The sequence below is a fragment of the Nerophis lumbriciformis genome, linkage group LG37 (assembly GCF_033978685.3).
Source record: "Nerophis lumbriciformis linkage group LG37, RoL_Nlum_v2.1, whole genome shotgun sequence".
Taxonomy (NCBI): domain Eukaryota; kingdom Metazoa; phylum Chordata; class Actinopteri; order Syngnathiformes; family Syngnathidae; genus Nerophis; species Nerophis lumbriciformis.
This window is the reverse complement of record NC_084584.2, coordinates 24,965,571-24,982,845: the sequence shown is the minus strand read 5'-3', so window position 1 is coordinate 24,982,845 and position 17,275 is coordinate 24,965,571. Positions and strand designations below refer to the sequence as shown.

At 37.7% G+C, this 17,275-nt stretch overlaps 1 protein-coding gene across 1 annotated transcript in view; it reads right to left on the bottom strand.

The window, feature by feature from the left end:
- The window catches only part of LOC133577287 (uncharacterized), a 92,647-nt gene that overhangs the window by 51,020 nt on the left and 24,352 nt on the right, over positions 1-17,275 (bottom strand). Inside the window, exon 3 of the mRNA XM_061930969.2 lies at positions 11,360-11,590. Within this exon, the coding sequence (XP_061786953.2) occupies positions 11,360-11,590 (231 nt within the window). The remainder of the gene's footprint in view (positions 1-11,359; positions 11,591-17,275) is intronic.

The following is a 17,275-nucleotide window of genomic DNA, read 5'->3' as shown; positions in this document are numbered from 1 at the left end:
TCCACCATCAGTGATGGTTTGGGGTGCCATGTCATCTGCTGGTGTCGGTCCACTCTGTTTCCTGAGATCCAGGGTCAACGCAGCCGTCTACCAGCAAGTTTTAGAGCACTTCATGCTTCCTGCTGCTGACCTGCTCTATGGAGATGGAGATTTCAAGTTCCAACAGGACTTGGCGCCTGCACACAGCGCAAAATCTACCCGTGCCTGGTTTACGGACCATGGTATTTCTGTTCTAAATTGGCCCGCCAACTCCCCTGACCTTAGCCCCATAGAAAATCTGTGGGGTATTGTGAAAAGCAAGATGCAGAATGCCAGACCCAAAAACGCAGAAGAGTTGAAGGCCACTATCAGAGCAACCTGGGCTCTCATAACACCTGAGCAGTGCCAGAAACTCATCGACTCCATGCCACGCCGCATTAACGCAGTAATTGAGGCAAAAGGAGCTCCAACCAAGTATTGAGTATTGTACATGCTCATATTTTTCATTTTCATACTTTTCAGTTGGCCAACATTTCTAAAAATCCCTTTTTTGTATTAGCCTTAAGTAATATTCTAATTTTGTGACACACGGAATTTTGGATTTTCATTTGTTGCCACTTCAAATCATCAAAATTAAATGAAATAAACATTTGAATGCATCAGTCTGTGTGCAATGAATAAATATAATGTACAAGTTACACCTTTTGAATGCAATTACTAAAATAAATCAAGTTTTTCAAAATATTCTAATTTACTGGCTTTTACCTGTATAATTATCGCTGGATTAAAGATGCTCTTTATTGGAGATGTGCCGATAAATGCGTTAAAATGTAATATCGGAAATTATCCGTATCGTTTTTTTTTACACTTACAATTAGTACACCAACCCAAAAAACTTCCCTCCCCCATTTACTCATTCACACTCATTCACACAAAAGGGTTGTTTCTTTCTGTTATTAATATTGTGGTTCCTACATTATATATCAATATATATCAATACAGTCTGCAAGGGATACAGTCCGTAAGCACACATGATTGTGCGTGCTGCTGCTCCACTAATAGTACTAACCTTTAACAGTTAATTTTACTCATTTTCATTAATTACCAGTTTCTATGTAACTGTTTTTATATTGTTTTACTTTCTTTTTATTCAAGAAAATGTTTTTAATTTATTTATCTTATTTTTATTTTTATTTTTTTTAAAGTACCTTATCTTCACCATACCTGGTTGTCCAAATTAGGCATAATAATGTGTTAATTCCACGACTGCATATATCGGTTGATATCGGTATCGGTTGATATCGGTATCGGTAATTAAAGAGTTGGACAATATCGGAATATCGGATATCGGCAAAAAGCCATTATCGGACGTCCCTATGTATAATACATGGTGCCCATGCTGACCCCCAAAAAAACAACACCTTTCCAAAAGGTTTGTTTCTGCACACTACTGCCCCCTGCTGTTCAAATGAAACTCTTTTGAAGCACCATGAGGGAAAAAAAGCATAATTTGATCAAAATTATCCATCCATTTTCTACCGCTTGTCCCTTTTGGGGTCGCCCAGCTGCACTCGGACGGAAGGCGGGGTCCACCCTGGACAAGTCGCCACCTCATAAAGAAAGAAATAGCCTTTTTGGCGGGAGTTTGAGAGGTCAGGTTTAAATGTGATCCAATCCCCGCACACATGATGATGAAGTGTAGTAATAGTCTGACTCGCTTTTATAATTGTGAAAAGAAGATATTTATCCCGTCCACTGAGGCAATCGGACCCTTTGATACCGCTAGAGAGAGCAATAAGAGCTGGATTTTAACGTTAAACTTAAAAAAAAGCAAATATTCAACTCTTTAAGCAGTGTGCATGTGACTAAATGTACAGTATGTGTATGTGTGCAACCCTTCTTCTGGTGCAGGGGTGTCCAAAGTGTGGCCCCGAGGGACATTTGCGGCCCGCATATAATATTTTAGTGGCCCGCGGCATATTCTAAAAATATTATTAAAAACAGAAAACATAAAAAGTGAAATAAAAGAGCAAAAAGGTGAAATGTAACAAGAAAAAGTTGCAATGTTGACTCATGCAGGCTGTTTTTTTTTTCTTTAAAACTGTCATTGCTCAAAAAATAATAATGAATCAAAATCAATGTTGTTATGAATTATTACTTCATATCAAATATTCCACTTTGAAATATTTTTTGGGGAAAATATTGTATATATTATGTGTTTGCCATATAACAATCTAAGTTTTATTGGACAAAAATGGAATAAAACAAATATATATATATATTTTTTAAAAACAACAACTTATATTGACGAATATATCTGAAGTTGATCTCGAGACTTAAGCGTTAAAAGTGAAAGAAAGATGTAATACTTATTTCTTAGCTTTTTTATGAGTGGGACCCTTTTGGATGCCCGTGGATTTTAGTGGGATAATTTTTGTTAAACTGTCATTACTCAAAAAAATAATAATGAATGTTGTTATGAATTTTTGACCTGTTACTTCATATCAAATATTCCACTTTGAAATATTTTTTGGGGAAAATATTGTATATATTATGTGTTTGCCATATAACAATCTAAGTTTTATTGGACAAAAATGGAATAAAACAAATATATATATATATATATTTAAAACAACAACTTATATCGACAGATATATCTGAAGTTGATCTCGAGACTTAAGCGTTAAACGTGAAAAAAAGATGTAATACTTATTTCTTAGCTTTTTTATGAGTGGGGCCCTTTTGGATGCCCATGGATTTTAGTGGGATAATGTTTGTTAAATTGTCATTACTCAAAAAAATAATAATGAATGTTGTTATGAATTGTTGACCTGTTACTTCATATCAAATATTCCACTTTGAAATATTTTTTGGAGAAAATATTGTATATATTATGTGTTTGCCATATAACAATATAAGTTTTATTGGACAAAAATGGAATAAAACAAATATATATATATATTTTTTTTTTTAAAACAACAGCTTACATTGACGAATATATCTGAAGTTGATCTCGAGACTTAAGCGTTAAAAGTGAAAAAAAAGATGTAATACTTATTTCTTAGCTTTTTTATGAGAGTGGCCCTTTTGGATGCCCATGGATTTTGGTGGGATAATTTTTGTTAAACTGTCATTACTCCAAAAAATAATAATGAATGTTGTTATGAATTATTGACTTCATTGTTACTTCATATCAAATATTCCACTTTGAAATATTTTTTGGGGAAATATTGCATAGATTGTGTGTTTGCCATATAAAAATCTGTTTTCTTGGAAAAAAATGTCAGAAAACAAAAACTTTTTTAAATTTTTTTAAACGTATATCGATGGATAGATCTGAAGTTGATCTCTAGACTTAAGCGTTGAGAGTGAAAAAAAAAAGTATTACTTATTTCTTTGCTTTTTTATGAGTGGGACCCTTTTGGAACCCCAAGGATTTTAGTGGGATTTTTTTTGTTAAACTGTCATGACTCAAAAAATAATAATGAATTAAAACCAATGTTATGAATTATTGACCTGTTACTTCATATCAAATATTCCACTTTGAAATATTTTTTGGGGAAAATATTGCATAGATTGTGTGTTTGCCATATAAAAAAAATCAATGTTTTCTTGGAAAAAAATGTCAGAAAACAAAAACATTAAACATTTTTTTTAAAACGTATATCGATGGACAGATCTGAAGTTGATCTCTAGACTTAAGTGTTGAAAGTGAAAAAAAAAAAAAGTATTACTTATTTCTTAGCTTTTTTATGAGTGGGACCCTTTTGGATCCCCAAGGACTTTAGTGGGATTTTTTTTTGTTAAACTGTTTTGACTCAAAAAATAATAATGAATATCAATGTTGTTATGAATTATTGACCTGTTACTTCATATCAAATATTCCACTTCGAAATATTTTTTTGGGAAAATATTGCATAGATTGTGTCTTTGCCATATAAAAGTTTTCTTTGACAAAAATGTCAGAAAACAAAAATATTCAAAAAAAATAAAATCTTATATCGATAGATAGATCTGAAGTTGATCTCGAGATGTACCGTATTTTTCGGACTATAAGTTATACGTTTTTTTCATAGTTTGACCGGGGGTGCGACTTATACTCAGGAGCGACTTATGTGTGAAATTATTAACACATTACCGTAAAATATCAAATAATATTATTTAACTCATTCACGTAAGAGACTAGACGTATAAGATTTCATGGGATTTAGCGATTAGGAGTGACAGATTGTTTGGTAAACGTATAGCATGTTCTATATGTTATAGTTATTTGAATGACTCTTACCATAATATGTTACGTTAACATACCAGTTGCTTATTTATGCCTCATATAACGTACACTTATTCAGCCTGTTGTTCACTATTCTTTATTTAGTTTAAATTGCCTTTCAAATGTCTATTCTTGGTGTTGGGTTTTATCAAATACATTTCCCCCCAAAATGCGACTTATACTCCAGTGTGACTTATATATGTTTTTTTCCTTCTTTATTATGCATTTTCGGCCAGTGCGACTTATACTCCGGAGCGACTTATAGTCCGAAAAATACTGTAACCGTTGAAAATGAAAAAAAAAATGTAAGACTTATTTCTTAGCTTTTTTTTATGAGTGGGACCCTTTTGGATCCCCAAGAATTTTAGTGGGATTTTTTTTGTTAAACTGTCATGACTCAAAAAATAATAATGAATTATCAACATCATAGCAACATTGATTGTTGTTGTTATGAATTTAAGGCCGCAATTACTTCTTTTAAAATAGTCATCTTTGATAATCTTTTTGGGGGAAATATTGCATATTTTTGTATTTTGCATGAAAAAAAAAACAGGGTTTTGACAAAAAAGGCATAAAACAAAAAAATAACTTAGTCTTGACTGATAGACCTGTTAAATCAAAAAAAAAGTTGAAAAAGTAATTATATATGACTTATTGTTTTTTAAACGTTTTATATACAGTATGTGTTTCTATATTTGTATATATATGTATATATATGCATAAATATATATACCGTATTTTTCGGAGTATAAGTCGCACCTGCAGAAAATGCATAATAAAGAAGGAAAAAAACATATATAAGTCGCACTGGAGCCCGGCCAAACTATGAAAAAAACTGCGACTTATAGTCCGAAAAATACGGTACATATATGTTTGGGTTTTGAAAATGAAAACTATCAAAATGGCCCCTGTATGCTTTGAATTTTCCGTGTGCGGCCCTCAATTGAAAAAGTTTGGACACGCCTGCTCTCGTGGTACCGCTGTGTCAAATACCAGACGCACACTCCAGCTGACATGCTGACCTCTCACCTCTCACCTCCTCACAACCGCCACATTGTGAGAGAGGCCGACCACACACACACACACACACACACACACACACACACACACACACACACACACACACACACACACACACACACACACACACACACACACACACACGTCTGGAACAGGTATCTCAAGCTAAGACACTACCTCACAAAGAAGCTGAAGGAACATGAAAACGTTTGTTGTCAAGCCCCCAAGGAGCCATGGGAATATTGAAAAAAAAAAAAACCCCAAAAATTAAAAGACAACCTCCAGACTTTTATGCGGTGTCGCATCTCCTCATTATAATAAGCGGCTGCGTGCGACCACATGAGCGCGACCATTACAGTAAGTGCAGGTTATAATTCACATTTAGTCGTTTCATGCAAACGGGACATACTGTATGCACAAAACCAATGACAATGATTTAAATCACCTGCAAACCCACACGCAAAAAGCCTAATCAAGCCAAATTATACACGATGAAAATGAAATATGCATGCAGTCCGAAGCGTTGGTGTGACTTGAAATGCTGTGAATTATGATTTTTTTTTTTCTGCCATTGTGCTTTAATTGCTTTCAGCAGGTCTTATAAAAGAAACTCAAAATTGAAGCTAATGCATCTTTGCAAAATTGAAGCTAATGCTAAAGCTAACATTTCTTTGCAGAGCCAGGGGGGTCATTTTGTTCTGTCACGTTCTACACCAGCCACTCTGTGTGTGTGTGTGTGTTCTGGCAATGCTTACTTAATGGGGACATCGCTTTGTTTACACAGTCACCTTTTGGGGACCTCTGACGGTATGGGGACAAAAAAACAGGTCCCCTAAAGGGAAACCTTTTTAAATGATAAATAGTTGGAGTTGCAGACAACTTCATTAGCAGTTTTCAGTAATGTCACAGAAGATGCAGGATTTGCTTTAACATTTAAGTGGTGAAACTTCCTATAAGAGGACAGCTGTAGTGCTGTATTCTGACCATCATGTCATATTTCATTTGAACTTTTTTTTATTTTTATTTTTTTTAAATGGTCTTCAGTAGTCACGTACAAATTTGTGTGAATTATGCAAAATTATTTAAATTTGGTCCCCATGAACCATATTAACTCTTTTTCCCCAGGGTCCCCCAGTAAGAATGATCAGCACATGACTTCATCAATCCAGAGATTTAAAGACGTGTATGAGCTAACTGGCCAGTGGCCATTTGACCTCATTTTTTTCATGCCTCCACAACCTGTAGAAAAGGTGGTCCCCACAAGTGATGATCAAAAACTTGGTCCCCATTCCAAATGATAACCAGTATGTGTGTGTGTGTGTGTGTGTGTGTGTGTGTGTGTGTGTGTGTGTGTGTGTCTCGTGCGGTTTGGAGCGCCGAGACCGTGTGGTCCCGTTTTGGAACGGAGTGTGGACGCTAACGCCGCAACGCCCAAGTGGAACCAACAGGTCTGCACCAGGACACACAAAGCAAACGTGACCACAGTCCAGGAAAGTGTCTTCTAGTCAAAATAATTCCACTGCACGCTCGGAGGGGAACCGTGCAACCTCAGTGTCCTGCTTTAGTGACATTAAGATGCTGTGTTTCAAGGCCAATAAACACTCTCCTAAATACAAAAATTGAACTTGGGCGTATTGTTTTATAGCTTTTGATGACAAGTTAGCGCCTCCTTTCCTGTTGGTGAATGACAATTTACATTCCAATGTATTTATAGGGCCTGAAAGAATAAAACTGAGCTGCTAACTGGACTCCGACTAACGTCTCGCTGCTGCCTCCTGTGGTGCAAGGTGGAACAGCGTGGATGAAACCCACTTGTGTTCCCACGTTTGTCTTTTGTCATCAGACCTTCCGCTTGAATGCAGAGTCAGCAAAAGCGGAATGAAGCTGCAGCTGACCTGTTCATATACCTACCGAGCATTTGCTCGCAGTACGAAGGGCTCCTAATGATGAGAAGGTGCTCAGAATACACGTTTAATCAGACAACAACAGCTCTAAAGACTCGTCTATGGTTCTATAGCCCAGGTGTCAAACTCAAGGCCACGTCATTTTATGCGGCCTGCAAAAACCTGGAAATGTGACAATATATAGAGGGCCAATTAGGACATAAGTTAAATACATCTTTAAATAATTACTTAAGTGTGTTATTAATTACTGAAATAATGAAATCCATTATTAAATACATAATTTGATAATTGATAAAAAAAATGTTTTCCCCATTTATACTGCATGCAGCAGCAGTTCTTTTTAAATCAATATTATTTGACACAAGATGCTATTCCAAGCCCTTTTTGTCATTAAAACCATTTTTGAAATGACCTTTACAACATGTGAACTTTAATACCTGCTTGTCACCGTGACGTCTGAGTGCAAAGTTTGTGTAATAATATTATGTGGCGATTATACAGTTATATGGTTTCACTGTTAGAAGTGGCTTGTTGGGGGCAGCTGTAACTGTGATTAAAAATGAGTCTGACATCCCTGGCCTGACCCAGACGGACTGGACATTTATTTCCAAAAGTTCACCAGCGTGTCCATGCTGAAAACCAATAATTAAATCGTTATTTTTTTTTTAGTTTTTAAGCACGGAATTTTACATAAAATTAATGTGTTTAATTCCAATCATAATCAATTAATGACACATTTAAGTAATTATTAAATTTTTCATTTATTTATGTATTTTACTTGTCTCAATTAGCCATTCATATTGAAAATTGTATTTTTTTCTAAATGTGTTATAATTTGGACGGAATTTTTTTTCCCACTTTTTTAAAAATTCATAATATTTTACGGAATAAGCTGTTCCATCTTTTTTGGTAATTGAAACCCTTTTTGAAATGACTTCTTCAATTACTGAACTTTAACACCTGCTTGTCACCTTGATGTCTGATTGCAAAAGTGTGCAAAAGTTTATTGGCATAGAATAATCCATCCATCCACCCATTTTCTACCGCTTGTCCCTTTTGGAGTCGCAGGGGGCGCTGGAGCCTATCTCAGCTACAATCGGGCGGAAGGCGGCGTACACCCTGGACAAGTCGCCACCTCATCGCAGGGCCAACACAGATAGACAGACAACATTCACACACTAGGGACCATTTAGTGTTGCCAATCAACCTATCCCCAGGTGCATGTCTTTGGAGGTGGGAGGAAGCCGGAGTACCCGGAGGGAACCCACGCAGTCACGGGGAGAACATGCAAACTCCACACAGAAAGACCCCAAGCCTGGGGATCGAACCCAGGACCTTTGTATTGTGAGGCACAGGCACTAACCCCTGTTCCACCACAAAAAAGGGGTAATTGTGTAATAATATTATGTGGCGATTATACATTTATATGGTTTCACTGTTAGAAGTGGCTCGTTGAGGGCAGCTGTAACTGTGATAAAAATGAGTCTGACACCCCTGGCCTGACCCAGACGGGCTGAACATTTATTTCCAAAGTGCACCAGAATGTCCATGCTGGAAACCAATAATAAAATCATGATTAACATTTTTTTTTTTTTTTTTAAGAGCATGGAATTTTACATAAAATTAATGACATATGTATTTCATTCCAATCATAATCAATTGACACATTTAAAAAATTTATTTATTTATTTTATTTGTCTCATTTGGCCATCCATATTGAAAATTGTAATTTTTGATAAAGATTTTTCAATTTTGACAGAATTAATTTTTCCAGTTTTTTTTTAAATTCGTAATATTTGACGCAAAAAGCTGTTCAAATTTTTTTGGTCATTGAAACTCTTTTTTGAAATGACTTCTTCAATAGCTGGACTTTAATACCTGCTTGTCACCATGGTGTCTGGTTGAAAAAGTGTGCAAAGGTTTGTTGAATTAAAAGGGATAAATTGTGTAAGAATATTATGTGGCTATTGTACATGTATATGGTTTCACTGTTAGAAGTGGCTTGTTGGGGGCAGCTGTGACCGCGATAAAAATGAGTTTGACACCCAGACCGACTGAACATTTATTTCCAAAGTGCACTGCGTGTCCATGTCTGGAAAGGAGATGACGTGCACGGACATTATTATGAAAAAAGCACAGCTGGCCTCCCGCACCGACCCCCAAATAACAGTGGGCAGGAATAGCATCTTCCACCAGACCGCGGCCTGTCATTAGAGCGCTGGCACGCTCCGCCGCCTTCCCCCGGAAAAGCGCCGCCGCCTAGCTCGTCCATGCGCAGGGCGCCGCAAGTGTGGGTGGACTGGGTTGCGAGGTGGAGTTCTGCTTAGCTTTAAGCGCGGGACGCGCGCCAAAATGTGAATTTCACTTAGCACTGGTTGCTAACGCAAGGCGTGGAGAGCCCTCCTATTTTCGCACGAAGGCGGAAGACTGGGTCACGTGACCAGCCGAGGGGTCCACAAGGTGCCCACAGAAGCGCTATTGAGTGGCGGCCCGCGTTGTGTTTATCTGGGAAGACACAGAGCGCCTTTGAGGTGCTCCCTGCCGCTCAGAAGTGGACTTGGGGAACATCCGTGGACTTTCTGAGGCGAACAAAACCTGGCTTTCATGCGTCGTCCTCCTGCATTTCATCTGACCTCGCTCCTCCCGAAAGTTGCTCCTTTACCGACTGGGAGGGGGAGGAGGCGTGTGTGGGTGCTTGCACAGGTAGCCTAGAGCAGTGTTTTTCAACCTTTTTTGAGCCAAGGCACATTTTTCGCGATGAAAAAATGCGGAGGCACACCACCAGCAGAAATCATTAAAAAAACGAAACTCAGTTGACAGTAAAAAGTCGCCGCCGCAATTGTTGGATATGACTTTAAAGCATAACCAAGCATGCATCACTATAGCTCTTGTCTCAAAGTAGGTGTACTGTCACCCCCTGTCACATCACGCCCTGACTTATTTGGAGTTTATTGCTGTTTTCCTGTGTGTAGTGTTTTACTTCTTGTCTTGCGCTCCTATTTTGGTGGCTTTTTCTCTTTTTTTGGTATTTTCCTGTAGCAGTTTCATGTCTTCCTTTGAGCGATATTTCCCGCATCTACTTGGTTTTAGCAATCAAGAATATTTCAGTTGTTTTTATCCTTCTTTGTGGGGACATTGTTGATTGTCATGTCATGTTCGGATGTACCTTGTCTTTGCCCGGCAGTAAGTCTTTGCTGTCGTCCAGCATTCTGTTTTTGTTTACTTTGTAGCCAGTTCAATTTTAGTTTTGTTCTGCATAGCCTTCCCTAAGCTTCAATGCCTTTTCTTAGGGGCACTCACCTTTTGTTTATTTTTGGTTTAAGCATTAGACACCTTTTTACCTGCACACTGCCTCTCGCTGTTTCCGACAACTACAAAGCAATTAGCTACCTGTTGCCACCTTCTGATATGGAAGAGTATTACATGGTTACTCTGCCGAGCTCTAGACAGCACCGACACTCAACAACAACACATCATTTGCAGACTAGAATTACTGATTTGCAAAAAATAATTATAACCCAAATAGGTGAAATGAGATAATCTCCCACGGCACACCAGACTGCATCTCACAGTGGTTGAAAAACACTGGCCTAGAAAATGTGCGCGTGAAGGAGCGGGGGGGTCACGCCGTGGTTGTTCTTATCAAACAAACTTCTCCTATAGTGCACAGAGGCGTGTTGACGTGCACGTAAGACGCGAGCGCGTGCCCACTCTCACAGGACGGGCATTCATACGGCTGCAACCTCCAAAGTACACACCAGAGGGAGGCAGGGAGGGGGGGCGGCTTGGCACCTACGTCACATAGGGGGACATTGTCCGAAATGAAGAAGTCTCTCCTAAAATGTTTGCTACCATGCAAATGCTTGCTGCGCGCGTCCACGTCTCGTACTGCGTCTGACCCAACATGGCGAGCGCGCCAGGAGGCACCAATGGGTGCTCTGGTGCTCAGGCTGGACCGGGCGCCGCACGCATGCGCAGCCAATAAACAACATCATGTCAACATCTTTACATATTGACCTAATCAGTATTTAATATACATAAACGTCAATTAACCACCTTAAACGTGTCTCTTTATAGACCAATCAGAGTCAAGATTTACCTTTCTTATACACACACGTCCATTATCAGGTCGCACACACTTCCACACTCAAGTAGCAACAACAATCAGGACGGGAGTTGGTCTTACCTGCCTGCGCCAGGGTGCTCTGGCACACGGCAAGCACCACCGTCGCCAAGGCGATGGCGGAGAGGTCCAAGCGCCATGGTCTCCGTTTCTTCCGGAAGGGGCAAGCTCCAAAATCCATAGTGATGCAGTGGGTAGGTAAAGGTCTGCCCGGACAGACGCTGACACCAGGACGGGGTGCGAGGGTGTCCTCTCCCAGACAGACGGCCGACGAGAGGCACCCGACTGAACCTCCTGCGAGGTGACAAGACACAAAAAAGGCAGGGTTTCCTTGGGAACGGGAGGGGGGGGGAGTGAGAGCCGCCAAAGAGGGGGCCTTGCGGGATAAATGTCTTTTAGCAGGACGCTAAAGCCCCATGGAGACAGCCGAAGAGGGGAGAGACACCTGGAAGATCACACTCTCTCCCTACCCTCACTTTCCCGCTTTACTTTCTCTCACCAAGTGCGAGAGTGTGTGTGTGTGTGTGTGTGTGCGCGCGTGGGGGGGGGGGGGGGGGGGGGGGGGGGGGGGGGGGGGGGGGGTCAGAGAGAGTGGGTGTGGAGGGAGTGAGGGAAAGAAGGAGGAGGTGGTGGGGGGGCGTGCGTTAAGTGCGCTCTTGAAGATCCCCGGACAGTCTCTGACGGCACAGTAAGACGGATTAAAAAGATACAAAAGATCATTATAATATCCCCATTTTCTTGTCTTTGTGCTTTTCTTCTAAAACTACACCAACAACAAAAAAGACTTCTCTTCCCCTGCGCGAGAGAGAGCGTCAGGCCGGCCAATCAGAGTTCTGTCCGCGCGTCGCGCCGAGCCCCTCCCGGCTGATTGGTCCGTCCCACGTGGCCACGTTTTTTTTTTTCCTCCCGTCTCCAAGCGAGATCAAAGTCGACATCTTCGCGTTGCCTCTCATTAATGACGTCACTTAGGTTCTAGTTTGCAGCTTTTTATTTATTTATTTATTTTTCATCTTCTTCATCACCCTTTCACTTTTTCTAGTGTAAGGAAAAACAATCATGGTGATTAAGAATGTCCGATAATGGCTTTTTGCCGATATTCTGATATTGTCCAACTCTTTAACTACCGATACCAATACATACAGTCGTGGAATTAACACATTATTATGCCTAATTTGGACAACCAGGTATGGTGAAGATAAGGTCCTTTTAAAAAAAAAAAAAAAACATAAAATAAGATAAATAAATTAAAAACATTTTCTTGAATAAAAAAAAAAGTTAAACAATATAAAAACAGTTACATAGAAGCTAGTAATTAATGAAAATGAGTAAAATTAACTGTTAAAGGTTAGTACTATTAGTGGAGCAGCAGCACGCACAATCATGTGTGCTTACGGACTGTATCCCTTGCAGACTGTATTGATATATATTGATATATAATGTAGGAACCACAATATTAATAACAGAAAGAAACAACCCTTTTGTGTGAATGAGTGTAAATGGGATAGGGAGGTTTTTTGGGTTGGTGCACTAATTGTAAGTGTATCTTGTGTTTTTTATGTTGATTCAATTTAAAAAAAAAAAATTTTAAAAAACCATACCGATAAAAAAAAAACGATACCGATAATTTCCGATATTACATTCTAAAGCATTTATCGACATCTCTAATGGTGATCATTAAATACATGTGACAATAAACGACTGTCATTAGGATTGGGTATCAATTTCAGAAATCCCTTGTTTATGGCTGTTAATTGGTTCCGGGGACTCACCGTGGTAAATACATTTTCACAAAGTATAAATTATTCATTAAAAATTGAATTATTTTTTTTTATAGCTACAGTATAAAGAAGCCTTGTAAATACATTTTCTAAACATTATGACAGCCCATTAGACATTAAATGACACCTCAAGAGTCATAGGCGCCCATCTACATTTCTGCCAGTGAGTGCTCGGTGTGTGTGTATTTGTGTTGTCCCGGTACCAAAAGTATTTTGGTACTTTTCTAAATAAAAGGGACCACAAAAAATGTCATTATTGGCTTTATTTTAACAAAAAATCTTAGGGTACATTAAACATATGTTTCTTATTGCAATTTTGTCCTTAAATAAAATAGTGAACATACTAGACTACTTGTCTTTTATTAGTAAGTAAACAAACAAAGGCTCCTAATTTAGCTGCTGACATACACAGTAACATATTGTGTCATTTGTCATTCTATTATTTTGTCAAAATTATTAAGGACAAGTGGTAGAAAATGGATTATTAATCTACTTGTTCATTTACTGTTAATATCTGCTTACTTTCTCTCTTAACATGTTCTATCTACACTTCTGTTAAAATGTAATAATCACTTATTCTTCTGCTGTTTGATACCTTACATTAGTTTTGGATGATACCACAAATTTGGGTATCGATCCGATACCAAGTAGTTACAGGATCATACATTGGTCATATTCAAAGTCCTCATGTGTCCAGGGACATATTTCCTGAGTTTATAAACATAATTAAAAAAAATAATAAACAAAATAAGATTTTGTGATTTAAAAAAAATAAAAATAAATAATGGATTAGATTTTATATTGTGATTTTCTATTATTAGATACTCAAAGCGCTCACAGAGAAGTGGGAACCCATCATTCATTCACACCTGGTGGTGGTAAGCTACATTTGTAGCCACAGCTGCCCTGGGGTAGACTGACGGAAGTGAGGCTGCCAGTTTGCGCCTACGGCCCCTCCGACCACCACCTATCATTCATTCATCATTCATTCACCAGTGTGAGCGGCACCGGGGGCAAGGGTGAAGTGTCCTGCCCAAGGACACAACGGCAGTGATTTGGATGTCAAGAGGCGGGGAGCAAACCTGCAACCCTCAGGTTTCTGGCACGGCCGCTCTACCCACTACGCCATATTAAATGTAATCATAATAGTATCGACTAGATACGCTATTGTACATGGTATCATTACAGTGGATGTTAGGTGTAGATCCACCAATGCCGTTTGTTTATATTGTAGCGTCCCGGAAGAGTTGGTGCTGCAGGGAATTCTGGGAATTTGTTCTGTAGTGTTTATGTTGTGTTGCGGTGCAAATATTCTTCCATAATGTGCTTGTCATTATATGGCACATATTTATGACAGTGTTGGCATTGTTCATACTGCCACCCTTAGTGTGACATGTACGGCTGTTGAGTAAGTATGCCCTTCATTCGCTCGTGTGCAGTGTGTTCCAAGTCAAGATGATTGTGTCATTAGTTCATTACTGGGCACAGTGAAATCTTGGTTAGACTTTGTTAATAATAGACTATGTGAGTTGGGACCTTTATTATGTAAAACGGGCCGAACTCGCCACAAAAGTAACAACAACAAGACTGATACTACTAAAATTATTTTAAAATTTGAAAGTTGCCATCAATCCCATGTGGGTGGCACCTATTACACACATCTCTATTTTTCATTTTAATCTCTGCCTGTGGCTGAGCCAATCAGCAGCCACAATAATTTGGTCTCATCTCGTGGCCAATATTACTGTTGTAGTTAGGCTGTGAATCTTTGGGCATCACATGATTCCATTCGATTTGATTCTCAGGGGTAATGATTCCATTCAGAATTTATTCTCGGTTCAAAATGAATACTTTTTTAATAACATTGGGTGCTAGATCTATGATTAACTATATTCCTCCATTAAATAGATAAACAGCTCAAACAAATGTATATATCACTTAAAGGAAAACTGGTTTTGTTTAATAAAATTGTCCCCAAACATTTAATAAAGTCAAATACAAATAAGACAACAAGAGAAGTATCCAACACTTTTCTTATCTAAAGTAAATCTGTACAACAGATATGATCATCTACATCAGGGGTGTCAAACTGGTTTTCATTGAGGGCCACTTCGCAGTTATGGTTGCCCTCAGAGGGCCGCATTTAACAATGAGTAATTTTAATATATACATTATATATATGTATATATATATATATATATATATATATATATATACACATATATATATATATATACATATTATATATATATATATATATATATATATATATATATATATATATATATATATATATATATATATATATATATATATATATATATATATATATATACATATATATATATATATATATATATACACACATATAATACATTAACAATACTTATTTTTTCATAAGCTGCAAAAAAAAATCTTTAAATTTCAGAATTTTACGGTAAAAGCAGTGGGGTTTTTTTTTTACAGCATATAAAAAAATTGAATAAATGGAATGGAAAAATAATACCACTGCTTTTAGCGGTAAAATTCATGCAACAGACCTGCCAGTTGTTTTTTTGTTTTTTTACCGTAAAATCTTGTTGTTTCAATGGTTTTTTTGTTCGTTTTTTTAATGTTTTAGTGTCTTACTGTATATGGAAAAAAAACAGTACCAAAGTTGATTTTACGGTAAAAAAAAAACTCAGTCGGTAGAATTTAACCTTAAAATCTATTGTCAATTTTACAGTCTACAATTTGATTGGTAATTTGTTTTGAAATCATAAGTCAAGCAGATATTTAAGTACAGTATTTATCTTTATTTTAACAAAACATATGTTTGGAATACAAGATAGTATAATATTTTGGTTTTGATAATATTGAATTTTAAAAGATATGCAATTGTATGCAGTACATGATTTTTAATGTCAAAAAGGGAAATAATTATATTTTGTAAGAAAAGATTAAGCATTTTATTAACGCATATTATTTCCAGGCTTTCGCGGGCCACACAAATAATGTGGCGGGCCAGATTTGGCCCCCGGGCCTTGAGTTTGACACCTGTGATCTACATCAACAATATGATTTGCCTTAGTGGCTGGACAGGACAGATTAGAAAAAAAAACATGAAAAAAATCAGAATTAAAAAAAAAATACAAAATCAATTTTTGATTGCTTTGAAGAATTGTTACAAATAAAAATCACGATTTATTCGAAAATAACAATTTTTTGCCACCCCTATGTAGTTTTGTTATTTTTTAGTTAATTTGGACATTGTTATGATAAAAACGCTTAATTTTGACCAAAAAAACATACGATATGTCAGGGGCGCCGCTAGGGATTTTGGGCCCCATGAAAAGAATCTTTACAGGGCCCCCAACACAGTGTCATTATTTTTTCTGTATTATAATTTCATCATCATTAGGGGCCTCTCTGGGCCCCCCTCCATCATGGGCCCCTAGAATCCGTCTCCTTTACCCCCCCCCTTTTCGGCGCCCCTGCGATATGTGCTTAAATAAATCTGCAATAGGGACAAGCCGCACACTTTGAAGCACAATATGGCAACATACATACATATAATACTTAAAAACATATTTATTTATTTATTTAATTTTGCCTTTTCACATTTTTAAGGAAAAGTCCATCACCCCCATATGTCATTTTGATTTAGACTACTGTGTAGCGCTTCATATTGTGTTCAAAGTGTACAAACCTTTACTAAAATATGGACCTTTGTCAAGGCTGGAACCCATTATTCACATTTACATTGTTTCTAAAGGAGAAATTTGCTTCGATATAAGAGTGACAAGCCTGAATGGTTGACAAAGTGTTAATTTGACCTCATTTATGTAAATATTAATTTAGCACCAAAATGAGGCACGTGTTTCTACTTAGTTTTTCAGTCTGGTTGCTACCGTTTACACCAGTGCTATTATGGTCCTGAGTTTATCGGTAGACATCCATATTCCGGTTGGACTGCGGCCACAATTGACCAAACAAACCGTATAAAAGAAAACGGACTATAAACCGTTATATATGCGACCAAAAAAAAAAGACACACGCGAACGCACCCTAAAACATAGTCTTCTGTTCTTTGCTAAGGGTGCGTTCACACTTGTTTCCTGCCAGCTGGTAGAAATTCTAGTAGAAAAAAACCCTACAAGTGTGACCCGGAGACATCACGTGCAACTTTTATATATGCTTGACTGGGAGCATTATTTGGTCT